The 17,982-nt window shown below is 39.6% G+C and overlaps 1 protein-coding gene across 1 annotated transcript; it reads left to right on the forward strand.

The window, feature by feature from the left end:
- Positions 1–3,976: 3,976 nt before the first annotated feature.
- STX12 (syntaxin 12) lies at positions 3,977–17,740 on the forward strand. Its single transcript, XM_058196130.1, has 9 exons — positions 3,977–4,238; positions 8,756–8,825; positions 9,830–9,929; positions 11,395–11,532; positions 12,325–12,368; positions 13,451–13,556; positions 14,758–14,830; positions 15,207–15,289; positions 16,060–17,740. The coding sequence occupies exons 1-9, from the start codon at positions 4,130–4,132 to the stop codon at positions 16,150–16,152; spliced, it is 816 nt and encodes a 271-aa protein (XP_058052113.1). The 5' UTR covers positions 3,977–4,129; the 3' UTR covers positions 16,153–17,740.
- The last annotated feature ends 242 nt before the right edge of the window (positions 17,741–17,982 follow it).

The following is a 17,982-nucleotide window of genomic DNA, read 5'->3' on the forward strand; positions in this document are numbered from 1 at the left end:
AGTTTCAACACAGCTTTAATACTTGGCTAAGAATATTTATATAAACCTTGCACAATTCAAAACATTTACTGAGCACTGATGTCCCCTGGTGTCTGATATTTGCCAGACACTTCCCCAAACCTTAGGGATTTATGAGATTTATTCTATACCCTCCAATTGGAGTTTTGATATTCAAAGTGCAACTTCTAACCTTTACCAGTTGACAGTTTTATCTCTTTATGGTTAATTGATTAGCTGGGATGGGCTCAAATGTAGAAAACTCCAGGATTAAATCAGAATATATCAATAGTATTATTGATTTTAAATTGATTATTCTGTCAGAATTTGCTTCAGACATGGTTTAATGAACAAGTCATTATAGGCTGGTTCATTTTTATTTTTTATTTTATTTTTGTCTATCTGTCAGATTTCTATGCCACCTATTACACTTGCATATCTCTGAGCAATTTCCAGATAAAACTTTAAAATAATAAAAAAGCTATCGTTAAAAACAGTTAAAAGGAACAATTGCAGAGTTAAAAGGCAAAGGGAGCCCATCATATATTACATTAAGCTATAAATCTTATTTACAACCATGTGACCTAGTTCACTCAATATACTTAGACTTACTATATACTGTAGTTTCTTTGATTTTAGCTTAGTGAGTTGCTGCAATCCCTGTTTTGTGGTTTAGCAAACCTGTCCGCAAATAATACTTTAAAATGACATGTGACCATGTCACATTATGCTGTATGAATTTAAACAAGCCACTGTATTATGGCTTTGTATTATACTGACCTTCTGCCAGCACAGCACTCTATCTTTCCTCATTTGTTGTTAGACACAGGAAATACGTGAGATTGTATTTTGGCATGGTCTCCCCATGAACAATCTCTATTCAGCTTGCCACCCATCACAATTCAGATAACTGACCCAAGTGATGTAGGAGAAAATGATCTAACAGCGCCTAGAACCTAGACGATGTAAAGAAGACCAGCATTTTGAACAGAGTATAGCCCTTTCTGAAAACATTAACACTGGTTTTATATTCAACATTATTCAAAATGGACAGCCCACACAAATACTCTCCATAAGAATCAGTCCCCAATCTTGTCCTCCAAGTCTTCCTACAATGCACCCAGCTTTACTGTCATTGAGTCCATCCATCCACCTTTTGTTGTGGTCCACCAGCAGCCTGCGGAGCTGGCAGCGGAGTCAGACAGTGATAAGGCTGAGGAAGAACATGGGCCAGTCCTGGAGGCTGGAGAAGGCCTGGATGAGGGCTCTGCGTCCGAGGCAGAGATGGGGCCAGGGCCATCAGGGAGTGATGTGCGGACTCCGGAGCCTCCAGAGGCTGACAGTGGCGAGGCAGAGGAACAGGAGGAGCCTGTTTCTAATGCACGCATGAGAAGAGCTGCCAGAAGGCAAGAGCAGCTAAAGCTAAGAGGACGATTCGGGAGTAGGGCCAAAAGATGATTGGCCCCTCCCATAAGGCTTAAAAGACCAGCAACCGTGTTTGGGCTCTTTGTCGGAAAAGAATGTTGATAGAATTGCTCTTTGTCTTGCTGCATTTATTTCTTGTCGGCGTCTTCTACTTCTGAACTTTTGTCAAAAAAAGCCTTTGGCAGTTTGGCTAATTAGACCAAGGTTGGTGATAAGATTGAAGACTTGTGTTATGAAGAATTTGTTTTGATTTAGTTTGGACTATGCTGAAAATGAGTTAATTCTCAGATGTTCTAATAAAGTCTGTCTGTTTTTTGAACTGAGTGCGTCTATTGGGCCTGGGTCACAACACCTTTGTTCTTGGTATATAAGTATGTGTTTGTGCCTTCAAATCAGCGTTGACTCCTGGTGACTGCCTGGACAGTTTTCTTGGCAAGATTTAAAAAGTGGTTTGCCCTTGCAATCTTCCTAGAGCTGAAAAAGAGCGGCTGGCCCAAAGTCACCCAGATAGCATTATGCCTAAAATGGGACTAGAATTTTTCTTTCTATTCTGCCTTTATTATTATTATTTATAAATAACTCAAGATGATGAACACACTTTATATCTTCCTGCCTCCTATTTTTCCCACAACAAGCCTGTGAGGTGGGTTAGGTTAGGTTGAGAGAGAGCGATTGGCCCAAAGTCACCCAGCTGACTTTCATGCCTAAAGTAGGAGAACTAGAACTCACACTCTCCTGGTTTCCAGCCTGGTGCCTTAACCACTAGACCAGTGTTGGTGAACCTTTTCAGCACCAAGTGCCAAAACAGGAGCAGACATGCGCATGGGAGGACTGCCAGAAACCGAAAGAGCAGTTTCCCAGCGCACATGCATGCACCGGGAAGCTGAGGTTCCAGTTTCCAGCATGCACATGCGTGCCAGTCATCTAGTCTTCCGATTTCTGGCATGCATGCGCACACGAACCCCAATGGCTCAGCTTCCGGTTGCGCACATGCATGCTCTTCTGGTTTCCGGCGCTCCTGCGTGCGTGAAACCAGCTGGCTGGCGCACATCTGCGCACTGGAACTCAAGAGAGCGACAGGTGACTCATCTCCGTTTCAAAGCTGAAGAGCCAGCACTGTCCGAAGACATCTCTGTGGTCATGTGGCTGGCATGACTCAATGCCAAAGGTGCACGGAACGCTGTTCCCTTCCCACCAAAGGTGGTCCCTATTTCTCTACTTGCATTTTTTAATGTGCTTTCAAACTGCTAGGTTGCCAGAAGCCGGGACAAGTAATGGAAGCTCACCCCGTTATGCGGCACTAGAGATTCGAACCGCTGAACTGCCGACCTTTCCATCAATAAGCTCAGCATCTTAGCCACTGAGCCACTGCATCCCTAGACTATTGGTAGTGGTATTCTATATTAGTGGGCCTGGTCCCTTTTTCACCCACGTCCAAGGATAATTTTTATAAGGGACATTTTTACACGACTGCAAGATCAAAGTTAGCCAGAGAGAATGGCAGCTAAGAGACCCACAATCCTGCTATTGCTGCTGCCATCTGATGGTTGCCCCAAATTTTCCAATTTGGTCTTTAATCTACCACCTACCTGGAAAAAAAAAGCTACCGGCCTCAAAGTGTAGTTAACCTGTAGTAAGCCTTCGCAGAATAACATCCACGATGTAATAATAATAATCCTCGGATCAGATACCTACAAGCCAGGGAATTCGGTAGCGTTGTTGTTATCGATACATCCATTGGTGAAATCCAAATTTTTTTACTACCGGTTCTGTGGGCGTGGTGTGGCTTGGTGGGCGTGGCAGGGGATGGATACTGCAAAATCTCCATTCCCTCCCCATTTCTGGAGGAAGGATACTGCAAAATCTCCATTCCCACCCCACCCCAGGGGAAGGATATTGCAAAATCTCCATTCCCACCCCAACCCAGGGGAAGGATACTGCAAAATCTCCATTCCCACCCCACCCCAGGGGGAAGGATACTGCAAAATCCCCATTCCCACCCCATTCCTGGGGAAAGGATACTGCAAAATCTCCATTCCCACCCCACCAGCCAGCGGTGGTATTTGCCGGCTCTCCAAACTATTCAAAATTTCCGCTGCCGGTTGTGAAGAAACTGTCAGAACCTGCTAGATTTCACCCCTGGATACATCGGTTGTTATTTCATCCGAATCCCCTTTTTACCGAAGACTCAATCCCCATTTAATTCAACGGAACTGGCAACGGGTGTACATTGTCGACTAGAGGGAGCCGACGCCACGCCGTTATCTCTTGGGAATCATCATCCATCATCATCATCATCACAAAGTCCACCACCGCGGCCTCCTTTCAACAGCAACCACCACCAACCAAGCTACCCCCGGTTGCCATGGCACCGAGCCTCGATTTGAGATAACGGCAGTTGAACCAAGCCTTGGGGCATTGGCGGCTAAGGCGCATGCGTACAGCCCCCTTCGCTGCCCAACCGGCTACCTCTTCCTCTAGTGAGGCCGGCGCCTGCGTGAGAAAGTGGGTGGGGAGGGGGAGAGAGAGAGAGAGAGAAAAGGTCGGGCCTGCCTGATGCGCGTGCGCAGTTGTGGAGGCGTCGGCAGAGTCTCGGTTTGACAGATAAATAGGAGGTTTTGTCCTTCTCGGTTGGGGTTGTTTTCTTGTGTCTTCGGGGTGGTTGTTGTTTTTTTTCCTCCCCTTCCCTGAGGCTTTAGAGATAACTATGTCGTACGGGCAGCTAGAGACTTACCGGCCTGGGGGGCTTCCGGTTCGAGATTTCAGCACCATTATCCAGACCTGCAGCGCCAACATCCAACGTCTGGCACAATGCAGTGAGTGATGCTTTTTTGATCTCTTTGACCCACATAACTCCCTCCCTCCATCTCCTGGATTCTGCCTCCCTCCCAAACAACCATCTTTCCTTTAGAAATGTTTCTTTCCCACCCCCCACCCCCCCTCCTTCCCATCTCGCTAACCTCTTTATTTTGAAATCGTTTGTACCGCGTTTTCATTTGTGAAATCCACGCGATCTCCTAACGTTGGAAGAAGGGGTTATCTGTTTAGAATGTTAAATACTGGAACTTACGAATTGGGATGAGAAATATAGTAGCGAGCAGTTCCAAAGTCTTAAGAGTCTAGGCATGATCCCTATCTGCATGCAACGTTGAAGGAGAAGGAGAGGAAGAGGAAGAGGAGGAGGAGGAGGAGGAGGAGGAGAAGGAGAAGGAGAAGAAGAAGAAGAAGAAGAAGAAGAAGAAGAAGAAGAAGAAGAAGAAGAAGAAGAAGAAGAAGAAGAAGAAGAAGACAACATGAAATAAAATCATGAAATATTGAGACCTGGCCATCGAAACTACACAGCTATGGATGAAACATGTAACAGTGATACCCACTGGTACCATGTCCAAGAATTTTATAAGATACATCAAAAAATTGCAGCTTTCTGCAATAACACCAGCGGAACTGCAAAAAACTGTGCTACTTGGAACATCGTACATCTTAAGAAGGTACATGGTTGATACCTAGGACGCTGGCAGCAACCCGTATCAACCATTAGCACCAGTCCATGGTATTTGTGATGCATTTTTGAATGTTCAGTTGACTGAGTTTCATGTTTAAGGAATAAAGTGAATAATAATAACAACAACAACAACAATAAATAAATAAATTGGTTGATACCTAGGACGCTGGCAGCAACCTGTATCAATCATTAGCACCAATCAATGGTATTTGTGATGTATTTTTGAATGTTCAGTTGACTGAGTTTCATGTTTAATGAATAAAGTAACTAATAATAACAATACCTAGGACGCTGGCAGCAACCCATATCAACCATTAGCACCAATCATATTTATGACACATTTTTAAATGTTCAGTTGACTGAGTTTCATGTTTAATGAATAAAAGAGATAATAATGATGATGGATGATGATGTAATGTAATAGTAATATAGTAATAATGATATCTAACCCCATTTTTGCCTACAGATTGTTCTCTAGATCAGGGTATTTGAGAAAGTTGTCTATAGTTTTAGTGTGATAGAGATGGTGGTGATGTAAATATTTAAGTAAATCAAATATTTTTTTAACAGGAAAAAAAAATAACACACTAAATCTACATCTACACCAAGACCACTCCTATCAACACTGACAGGGCAAGTCACTAGAATATAAATTAAGAGCAGACCCCACTCCCTTCCAGCATTGATGATGTGATCTAGTTTGGGTAATGGAAAGTCTGCTTCCACCTCCTATTTTCCCCACAACAAGGTTGGAAGGTAGACAGGACTGAGAGTGATTGGCATAAAGTCATCCAGCTGGCTTTCATGCCCAAGGGACTACCGGAACTCAGGGTTCGCCATTGTCTTGCCAACAAACTCAATACTACACCGAACTTTTTCTGTGCAAAGATATTCAGACTCTTTGCATAGCATTACAAGGAGTGGTCAGCAATATGGGCAAATCTAAGTTAAGTCATAGCTCCCATCGGTTTCATTTTGGCAACTGAGACCACAAAAATGTTCAGGGAATAGGGCCATCACTTTCCCCATGAGACCAATTCACGCCCACATTTAATATGAGAGATGATCTCCTGCTGGCACAGCCTGCAGCAGCCTGCTGAGGAATCAACATAGGCTTGAATTGTCCTGTTTGTGCAGGCTTTAGAGATCAATGGACTGAAGCTTTGTACGCAACATACTAGGCTACAATGTGCCCACAGCTGGATTAGCCTTTTATTTTAAGTTTATAAGTCGGATAGTTGGCTTCTTCATCAGAGAGCGTCTTCTTTTTTTTTTATTTAATTTTGTCACAACAGTATACATAAACATTGTCATAGTAAAAAAAAGAAAAACATATCATGAAATATATACATATACATACACACACACACACACACACACACACACACACACACACACACACATATATATATATATATATATATATATATATATATATATATGTCTTTGGTTGTTCGGGTTTTCTCCCGTGTAAAGTTGGAAGTGTCTTGGCGACGTTTCGACGAAGTCTCATTCGTCATCTTTAACTTTAAAGTTAAAAGGAAGAAACAGCTGCGATCACACATTGCTCCCAGAAGCACGAAGCTGAAGCCTGAAGATGGCGAAAGGGACTTCGTCGAAACGTCGCCAAGACACTTCCAACTTTACACGGGAGAAAACCCAACAACCAAAGACCTATATACAAACACCGTGAAAACCTCAGAAAATATATATATATATATATATATATATATATATATATATATATATATATATATATATATATATATATATATATATATATATATATATATATATATCTTTGGTTATCTTATATATATATAAGTAAAGGATATGCATAGCTATAATAATTAGAAATAATATAGAGAACAATAGGACATGAACGGTAGGCACTTTTGTGCTCTTATGCACGCCCCTTATAGTCCTCTTAGGAATGGGGTGAGGTCAGTTTTTGGTTGAAGATTTTGGGATTTTTTGTAGAGACTATGGAGTTAGGTAATGAGTTCCAAGCAGTAACAACTCTGTTGCAGAAGTCATATTTTCTGCAATCAAGTTTGAAGCAGTTGACATTAAGCTTGAATCTATTTTTTGCTCTTGTAATATTGCGATTGAAGCTGAAGTAGTCATTTACAGGAAGGATATTGCAATAGATGATTTTGTGTGTTAAACACAGGTCATGTCGAAGTCGACGTAATTGTAAGTTTTCTAATCCCAGGATTTCATTTTTCTTCATTTTTGTGGGGATCTAATCTCCAACAGATTTTCTGAAACCCACATTGACTAGGATTGGAATCAATATGTTTAAAACATATTTACAGAATGCTTGTTGATAATCTGCCCAAAAATCCCAGAAGTTCATTTTTCAATAAGTGAAGGGGTTTTTTTTAGTAATAAAAGATACTAGCGCATGTGATTACTGACTAGCGATCTCACTGGCACTCCTTTGATGGCATTTTTTTTAATTTAGCCTCTTCTCACGTCAACATATTTAAACAATAATTCATAAATAGATGAAATAATTTTGATAGCAGCCTCCCCCATGACATAGGGAGAAATACGTTGATGTTACTATAATTGCTGTTCCTCAAAAGTGCCCAGAATAGCATGGACGCTAAACAATCCCTCTTCTGTTGACTGTCAGGAGTTTTAGTAGATTGTTTTTTGTTTTGATTTTTCAATTTATAATTGGGAAATGATTGCTGCCTCTGAGCATGTGATTCAGTGGTGCCAGATTAGCATCTTGATAGTCTGATTTTATTTAATTCTTTTTTTTGGGCTAAATCCATCTACTCATTGTTGTAACTTTGTGAGACAAGTTGTGAGCGTTGGAATTATTTATACATTACTTACCACTCTTAGAAGATGACTGTTGATTTCTGTCTTTAAGCCAGGTTGATATGCTCACGTTTGTTGTGAATGGGTCCTTTATTCAATGGGGATTTAATAAAACAACTGCATACCTATTCTGGGACTAGAACAGCTGCAAAGATAGATAAATAGAGTTTGCAGATGAGGGATATGTAGCTATTACTTTGGAACCAAGAGTTCCACTTATTTGTTCAATCCCTCTATCCTTCCCAGATGTCTTTAAGATCACTGTGTCTGATTGGCTTATTCTTTGTGTCCTGCAAGTAAAGAACAAATCAATTTTTTTGAGTCTAGCTTGATTTCTGATGACTTCATAGTCATTGACAAAGTATTTGTGGGGGGGGATTAAAAGAATCTAGAATTTGAAGCGACAGTCTGTTGTTTAAGGCAGCCAAGTGTAATAACTTTCTTCATTGTTGTGGGTTATGACTGTAGTCTCTGAGTTTAATAACCCACTTGAATTACTCATAGACTTTGTGTTGCACCAAATCATTTACACTCTCTCATTTTCTTATAACTCAGTGGGGAACATACAGGCGCTCGACTTGCAACAGTTTGTTGAGTGACCATTCGAAGTTACAATAACACTGAAAAAAGAGGACTTATGACCATTTTCACACTTATGACTGTTACAGCATGCCCGTGGTCATGTGATCAAAATTCAGACGCTCGGCAACTAATTGGTATTTATGACGGTTGCAATGTCTCTGAGTCATGTGATCCCCTTTTGCGACCGTCTGACAAGCAAAGTCAATGGGGAAGCCAGATTCACTTAACAACTGTGTTACTAACTTTAACAACTGCAGTGATTCACTTAGCAAGTGTGGCAAGAAAGGTTGTAAAATGGGTCAACATTCACTTAGCAAATGTGTTGCTTAGCAACAGAAATTTGGGGCTCACTTGTGGTTGGTTGTAAATTGAGGATTACCTGTACATGACAAGCGATGTTATTTTTGTTTACAGCTTCTCAAATAAAGAATTTGATGAATCAGTTGGGAACCAAGCAGGATTCAACCAAACTGCAGGAAAACTTGTAAGTATGATCTGAGTAGCATTTTATGATATGCAGGGCTTGAGGGCTGATCAGATACTCAGGTTAATTTTGGATATCTTAACTTTGAGGTCTAACAAATTCATAGAATAGAATAATATTGCAAATAATTTCCAACATAAATGGGTTAAGAAAAAAGGTGATTTGTGGATAGCTTAGTTTCAGTTTTATGAACATGAACAAGGTAGAAAAAAAAGAATAAGAACAGGAACTGGATAATTTTGTGTGGTAGCATTACATGATATCGAAAGTTCTCACTGATTTTTTCACAGTACTGTGTGGATTTAAAAATGCCCAAGTTCTAGAAGCTAATTAAGAAAAAAAAATCCTATGAACAAAAACCCCTTGTTACAAGAAGCCAGAAGGAAATCAGACTCCAATTTTTCCCCAAGAGCCGATTTTTTTTAAAAAAATTAAATGCCAGTAAGCAAGAAACTAGAGAATAAAGAAAGTGATATGGGGTAGCTTCTCAAACCACTGCTTTATGAGCAGACTCTAAAACACTCCTGTTCCATCTGTTCATAATGGAGTTACAGCAATTCTAAGAATAGTCTTGGACATAAGCTTTAAATAACTTTCACATTCAAAGCATTTTTTTTCACCACTGAATAACAAGGAGTTCTGGAGTTTTTTTGTTTGTTTTGTTATGGAGTGCTGTTTAAGTCAGACTGAATGGAGACACTTTAAATCCAATCTTTAAAAAATTGTCTAGTAGGGGGAAAATGCTCAAGGAAGAAACAACTCTGAACAAAAATCAAACTCTTGAATCCGGGTTTTGAAAGCAGGGTGAATATCTAAGTTAGTTGTTTTAATATGAAAAGCAGAGTTTGACCAATTTGGGATTGGGCAAGGGGAGCAGTTTGAGTCAATAATTAAGTAATCCAGTTCAAATCACCATTCAAATAGATGGCAGTATAAAGTTAAAAGGAAATGGAACTAGGACACAACCTTGCTAGAATGAAACTGAAATGTGTTTTTATTCCTAGACAACAGTTGCAACATACAGCAAACCGGCTTGCCAAAGAGACGAATGAATACCTGAAGGAGCTAGGCTCCCTTCCACTGCCCTTATCTACTTCAGAACAGGTTTGTGGGTTTGTCTGTGATTTTCATGTATTGGGGGAAAGCTGAACAGGTTTGCTGATCACATTAAACTGATGCTTTTTAATCATGGTTTAAAACAACAATAGTTGGGTTTGCAAAACATAATAAGCCAAAATCAAGCATAACACATGATAACTTAGCATGGCGATGTGTGAACCATGCCTTAATGCAGTGGTGAAATCTGAACCAGTTTACTACTGGTTTGCTGGCTGCGCATTTGCGCTGCGTGCACCAAATGCAAGATGCGGACACAGTGCATGCCAGAAGAAGGCATAGGGTAAGTAGAACAGCGCACACAGGGTGGGGTGATCAGCTGTGGCGCGCGATCTTTTCTTTTACTTCTAAAAGCATTTTGTTTACAACCTATTCAGCCGAAGAGGTTGTAAAAAATGCTTTTAAAAGTAAAAAAAAAAGGCTCTGACGATTGCGCAGCTCAGCTGGGCATGGGGGACGGGGCAGGGATTTTTGCTACCAGTTCTCCGAACTACCCGCCACCATTGCTACCAGATCGGCCGATCCGGTCCGAACAGGGAGCATTTTACCCTGCCTTAATGTTATACTCAATCATCAGGAATGGCAATACTTTACATGGTAGTATGGATCTGGGAGCAGAGGGCATTCATAGACTTACATATTTTGCATATGCTAGTTCTCAGTGTGAATAAGTTATAAGTAGCGTTTTGGAGATGAGGAATAATTTGTCATTCCATCTGCTGTAATAATCGAGATTAATAGTATGCACGGATAGTTGACAAATGAATTTTCAGTGCCTGCCGGTGTATGAAATAGGTGTAGATCACCCTTTCGCACTCTGGTTTGCTGGAAGAGTTGGACCTCTGCTTTTCCTATTGTCGCAATTATTATGTTGCTCAAAGCAACATATGCAAACCTCGTCCATTTTATCGTCAGAATATGATTATTTTATTCCCAGCAACCCTCTTGGGAGTAAGAGGTTGGGCTGAACCAGTTCATTCCCCAAGTTTTCATTGTTGTGAATGGATGTTAATTTGAGCCCACCCCTAACCTTTCACACTGATTCTCTGATCCCCAAATTCCCAGTCATGGGTAAACATGAAATCTCCTTAGAATCTTAATAAAACAATGGATAAATGTGGTCTGAATCAGTCGGGAGGGGCCTTGGAGGTCTTCTAGTCCAGGGGTCTCCAACCTTAGCCATTTTCAGCCTGGCGGACTTCAACTCCCAGAATTCCCCAGCCAGCTTTGGAGACCCCTGGATGAGTTCAACCCCTTCCTCGAGCAGTAGACCTTATACCAGATGTTTGTCCAAATCTGTCCTTATACAGATGTTTGTCCAATCCCTTCTTAAAAGTCATGTATGTTGAAAGCTGTGAAAATATCCAGTAAGAGCTAAGAAATAAAGTATGAACATTTCTTTGAAGCTGATGGGTTTGCTTTTACAATCACAGCTAACCTTCTTTTTTTCTAGCGCCAGCAGAAACTTCAGAAGGAGCGTTTAATGAATGACTTTTCTGCAGCCTTAAATAATTTTCAAGCAGTGCAAAGAAGAGTCTCTGAGAAAGAAAAGGAAACCGTTGCCAGGGCAAGAGCTGGCTCTCGTTTCTCTGTAAGTTGTTATTCCACAAAAGTATAATTTAGTTGTTGTTTTAAAGGAAAAATAGATGGCAAAGGGTCTTAGTCACCTGATGGTTTTTATGTCCCTATTTTCCAGCTTCACATCTACCCTGTTTATTCTGAAGTCGTACTATAGGTCAGGGGTCTCCAACCTGGGCAACTTTAAGCCTGGAGGACTTCAACTCCTAGAACTCCCCAGCCAGCTTTGAGTTGAAGTGCAGGGGTCTGACTTGTGGTCTTAAAAGAGCCAAGTTTGCAGACCCCTGCACTATGCCAACCTTATATAATTTCGATGGGGAAAATGAAAGTTCAGTTGTTACTTGAGGTGAGGGACCAATGACGCCTGACTGATGACCATATTGATGAATAGAAAAAAGTACTACAAGTCTTCAGAGGCATGACCTTGAATGGCATAATTCCTTTCACAAACACACACACGTCTGGCACCCAGCAGATTAAATTAGATGGACTGAGTGATTTAAAGGGGGACAGGAATAATTATCATACTGTTGCAGACATAGTGACTTGGTAAGATATTTGTCCCTTCCTGTTCAGTTCAATTCCATTTCAGTTGTTCAATTTTATTAACAACCTCTGTCTTGGTTAATTGCTACTCTTTTAAATGAAAGAACTAATTTTGCCTTGAATATGTCCGCCAGATCCATGACTTGTAAAAAAACAAACAAAAAAACCCCTCTTGTTAATTAGGCCAGAAAGGATCTAATTGCTGCATCGTATTCTCCCAGTGTAAATTTTTAGCTGATCTAGAATTGTTTCTTTCCAGGGAGATGAGAGACGCAGGGAAGAGCAGTTGGTCTCATTTGACAGGTAATGCTGCTTTCTGATATAATATGTATAATATGTTATATTAGGATAACATTCCTAATCCACATTCAATTTGAAAATAAATCTGATGTGCCTTCATCGCAGGTTGCTCATATGTGACGCACAACAACTTTTATTCAGAAATAGTGGTTCAGTTCAGATACTGGAGCCAAATCATTGTTTAGCAGCATGTTCCTCAGGGTTTGTACTCCTTCTCTTATGCACTCCTGATTTTCTTATTGACATCCTGATTAGTAGACAATTCTTCTTCTTGTGCCATAGCCGTCATCGGCGTTGGCGATCATGTTGGCAATCCTACTTTTGTCAACAGCCGCATAAAAAAGTGCTGTGGAGCTTTGTCCAAACCAGTCCCTTAGGTTTTGAAGCAGTGGTGAAATCCAAATTTTTTTACTACCAGTTCTGTGGACGTGGCTTGGTGGGCGTGGCAGGGGAAGGACAATGCAAAATCCCCATTCCCTCCCCACTCTGGGACCAGCCAGAGGTGGTATTTGATGGTTCTCCAAACTACTGAAAATTTCCGCTACTGGTTCTCCAAACTGCTAAAAATTTCTGCTACCAGTTCTCCAGAACCTGTCAGAACCTGCTGGATTTTGCCCCTGTTTTGAAGCCATGATGATGTTCTTCTGCCTGGACCTTGTTTGCCTTCCATCTTCCCCTGGAGGATTAAGTGAAAGATGCTGTATTTTTCTGCGTGTCGCATCACATGTCCAAAATAGTCTAATTCTTGCTTTTTAATGGCTTTGATGACTTCCCTTTGCTTTTCCAGGTGGCTTATCACCTCATTTGTGATTCTAGTTTCTTCAAGTGGTTTTCTGTCAGAGACCAACTCTCTACTCCATAGAGCAGGATAGAAAAGATGTAACATCTGACAAGCCTGTTTTTCAGTCTTAGGCTTATGTCGTGGCTGCAGAAGTAGAAATAGACAATATAGCTCTAAATACCACTAAATATTTTCCACAGCTAAGGAATGTATGTAAGTGAATCCAAAAAGTATTTGAGTAACCTTTTCCTGATCTCCTGGGGACAGCAAGAAGAGTGAATTGTTCATTTTTTTTCCCCTTCAGCAATGAAGAATGGGATCAGATGCAGGCTCAGGAAGAAGACGTAGCTATAACAGAGCAAGATCTTGAGTTAATCAAGGAAAGGGAAACTGCCATTAGGCAATTGGAGGTATGTAGCTGGATGCAATTTTTTTTAAAAAAATACACATTAAAGAGGTCAAAGGCCTCTTTTTGTCAAAAGCCATTCTGTGCTCTTTAATTGCATTTTGTGATATTTATCTAATACTGTACAGCATGCCTTTATGGTCTGATGACCACTGTTGGAATTTTGAGAACATCTTGGAGAATAATTGGCATGGCCAGCCTTGTCCATTTGTAAAACGGTTGCCATGAGAATCATGTCTAGGTAGAAAGCCTCCGTTTACCTTAATACAAACTGCCATCTCCTTCAGTTTTGCCTTCTCTAGGATGTTTCTTGCTGTGTCTATATACCCAAGTTATTTTCTAGGCAAATGAACACAATTCAAGCTAAGGATCTAGACTAGAGCTGCCCACCATTATGTTTTTTATTAGAAACTGTGGAGGGCTAAAGGCGTTCATGGAAATTAAGAAGTTGCCTGAGGCTGGCCCTTTACATGGCAGCATGCCAGTTTTTCATATATATTTTTAAACTTAAAATCAGGTGGTTCAAGGAATCTGATAGGCACCAGGCACAGTATCTGAATACATGTCACTGGGGACCTGGGATATGAACATGACTTCTTTCTTTCAAGGCAATCTCGGATTAGTAACAGTCAAAATAAGAGCAAAATGTGCAACATTGATAGTGTTTGATAAATTCATAAAGTTTCTAATCGGTATTTGGGAAATTAGAAGAATGTTGCAAAGTGCAGCACATCGATATTTTCCTGTTATCTTCTTAAAAAATAAGCAGGCGAAGTGTAGGATTTTGCAAAATGTGGGTTGCACTTTTACAATCAGTTATTAAACAGGAGGAGGATGTAGTAGAAAGGGAAGAGATTGGAGTGGGTGAACCAGACATATAAACCCAAGTATTCTTCTAAGACTGGAAGATGACATAGTGCTTGTGATACACGATCATAAATGAAATTTCATCTTCAAAAATAAATGGGGAGGGTGACTCCAAAGATCCAGCAACAGTGGCAATACAGGACAACAAATAGCTGTTCCAAAAAGCCTCTTTCTCTAAGTGTAGTATGGACAATGAGACTTTATACAGTTAAGCCATATTAGGTTGTTATTAAGAAAAAATAAATGCAACAAGACTGTTTGCCTTAATAATTGAAATAATAATAGAAACACATAAGCACAAAAAGCAGTACTTTTTTTTTTGCAAACTTCCATTTCAGGCAGATATTTTGGATGTGAATCAGATTTTTAAAGATTTGGCTATGATGATCCATGATCAGGGAGACATGATTGGTAAGTAAGCAGTGGTTTTTGTTTAGCTGCCAACTATATAGTAGTAACTTAGAAAGTTATAGCTTTAATTTGGCAGGATTCTGCCAAACATATAAACATATAAACATATAAAGGATTAGACTCGTTTGGATCTCCAGGTCCCATTTCTAGGTTTGGGCCTGACAGACAGTCCCCTATCTGAAACTAAGCTAACCATTATTAATTAGCAAATTACTCCTTAGTACGGCTAAAGGGTATGCCACACTGCTAATCTCATGCTGAAATAACTTTATGCAGGCTATATAAAAGGGTTTAACTGTAGGAAGAATGCATCATATAGTGGTGATGGTTGTGGGTTGTTGCTGTTGTTTTAATTGGATGTTCTTTCTCTCTATAGATAGCATAGAAGCAAATGTAGAGAATGCAGAAGTCCATGTGGAAAATGCCAGTGAACAGTTGCAGAGGGCTGCTTATTATCAGGTAATCTTTGTACAGCCCCAAAATCTTTCAGAATTGGAAGTGGGGGACAGCATGGTTGGGATTTCTGTCTTGTCTTTCAGAGATGCTCTTTCTATCTCTTATTTTGAATGTTTTCAGATCCCAAATCATGAGAAATATATAGCTTTCCGTTCAATCCCTTTAAATGTTCGTGATTTAGGACCGATTGAGAGGCATGAAAGGCATTCAAGCAGCTAGTCTTCTATATTCCACCCCTCTGTTGACTCAACCCTGATCCTTTTCCAACTGTATGTTTAGCCTTAACCATATGCATCAGTCTTGGGAGAGCTAACTCTTGCTTCCCACCCCAAAAGGGATGGCATGCTTTTTAAAATACTAATAGAGAAGATTATTTGTAGCTCAAGGTTGAAATGAGGGGCCCTTGGTTTTCTTGCAGATGTTTCACTACCCAAACTAGGTAATATCATCAGTGCTAGTGCTGATAAGATACCCAAACATTGCACAGAATAAAATGCTTGCTAACAAAAATATTCTTTTCTGAATATTAGTTTTAAACGAACTGTTAAAAACTTGTTTTATTTGATGTTTTTAAAATGTGATCTATCTGATCCATTCCTGTCCACTTACTCAAGTTTTTAAATTAAATTGGTTTTCACTGTAACTCTTAATTCAGAAATGGGAGCCGGATGTTGCCTCTCTTGCCACTTTTCTTGGTATAAAGTGTGTATATCTCTTTCCCTGCAGTATACCCTATTGTTTTTTATTTTTTGTTTTGTTTTTGTTTTAAACAGAAAAAATCACGCAAGAAGATCTGCATCCTAATTTTTGGCCTGGCTTTAGCTTGTTTAATCTTGGTAATAATCATTTTGCTAGTACAAAAATGAAGCATTTCTGTGGAATTAGATACGCAATTAATATTTCTGCCATGAGACAAGCCTAAAGAATAAGGGGATTGAGGTGAGATGGAACACAAACTGATTTTCCATTAGTAATTATAATATAAAAACTAACATGAAGCTAACTAGTTCTTGGATTTAGTGAACCATGAAGACAGTCCATGTTAATTTATTTATGTAACTAAACTTGTGGAGGGCTTTGTTTTGTTTTCCCAAATGTTCCTGTCCCAAGTATTGAAGGATGTGATCAGCCATCTAGATTAGTTTCTTAATTGCCATAAACACTACAGATCTAACTCTTTTTTAATGTGTACTGCTTTTATAAGTGACTCATATAGGAATAACTCCCAAGTACAAAATCCCAAGCAATTTTCAGTGTGATCCACAGCTGTTCCAGATGTGCATCCCCCCTACAGGAAACTGCCACACTTGTTTGAAACAGCAATTCCCAACTTCAGTTGCATACTTCGTGGAAGCTGCTTTGAGTGTAGCCCAGTGGGCTGGGGAAAAAATAGGGACCTTATGTAGCAGAAAAAGAATAGTTTTTCAACTTGTGAAGAGAGAACATCTCAATTTCCCCAAACATAGTATAGCTAGTATGAGGCATATTCAAGCCTTCTCTTCAGAAATCATTTGGTAATTAGTCACAAGGTATTTGTATTTAAAGTCCTGTTTCTTTCTGCTTCATTTTTGTGGTGACTATCAATTGCTTAGTAGTATGTCCAGATGTCTTTTTAATGAAGGTGTCATTTGAAATGGCCCATCCTACTGTCTCTTTCCAACTTTGAACCACTAGCACATACATTAAATATTATAGCAGTAAAAAGTTGGCATCGAGAATCTGAAATGGAATAAGGAGGTTATGCCTCTTTTCTTTTGAGGTTTTGGTAAATATGTCTGTCCAAAAGATTTCTAGTTTGGAGTACCAACTTCCTTCCTAAACTATCTGGGGATATTGCAGTCAAATGTACTAGGAAAACAAAATTTAATGAAAGAAGTTTGCCACATACTTGAGGCTGATATGACTTCTGTCCTTTGCATATAGTGAGAATGTTCTGATTTCCTCTTTTATTTAAATGTGTAGTTTAATCCTGATGTACTGGTACCCTATTTGGGTTTAAAAAAAAACATTTTCCATATTGGGACAGTTTAGGAAAAGTGTTCTGAATAGTAAAAGGAAGGTTTAAACCTTTTGCATCAATGGAGGATTAGAAGCATGCCAGTCTAAGATTCACTATTCTGTGTCTTTATGACCCATGGGTTCCATTTTATGTCTGATTTGCTGTGTTAATCTGCTCAGAACTTGTAATTTTAGTGAAATTTCTGGGTGGCTTATTTGGGTCAATGATACTCTTAAAAGAAAATGGGCATGGCAAGCCTAAAATGTTGACTTGGTAACATTCTGTATACAAGTAGTGAATGTTTTTCTCCTGACATCTATTTATTACTTCACACATTTTACATATTTAAATGACTAAACTGTGAAAGTTGCGTGAAGAACGATGCCTTCAGTTGCACATCTTTCTTTGCACTATCATTCCATCCATTTAAGTATCAATAAACATTTTTAGATATGTGACATGTCTCCTTTTTTAGTAGAAATCACCTGAACAGTATAAATTGGCTTTAAAAACTGTTGAGAAAATATTTGACTTCAATTTGAAAGCCAAGACTGCATTGTTAGGAAAATTTTTAGAGTATGGCTTTTGTTCCTTATAGTCCATTCCAAATGGTGCTTCATGTAGATTTATGTTTCAAGCCTCTGAACAGCATCTTAAATTCATGAAAGCTTATGTCCTAATAAGATTTTATAATGCA

This window comes from Ahaetulla prasina, chromosome 10, assembly GCF_028640845.1.
Source record: "Ahaetulla prasina isolate Xishuangbanna chromosome 10, ASM2864084v1, whole genome shotgun sequence".
In the NCBI taxonomy this organism is placed as follows: domain Eukaryota; kingdom Metazoa; phylum Chordata; class Lepidosauria; order Squamata; family Colubridae; genus Ahaetulla; species Ahaetulla prasina.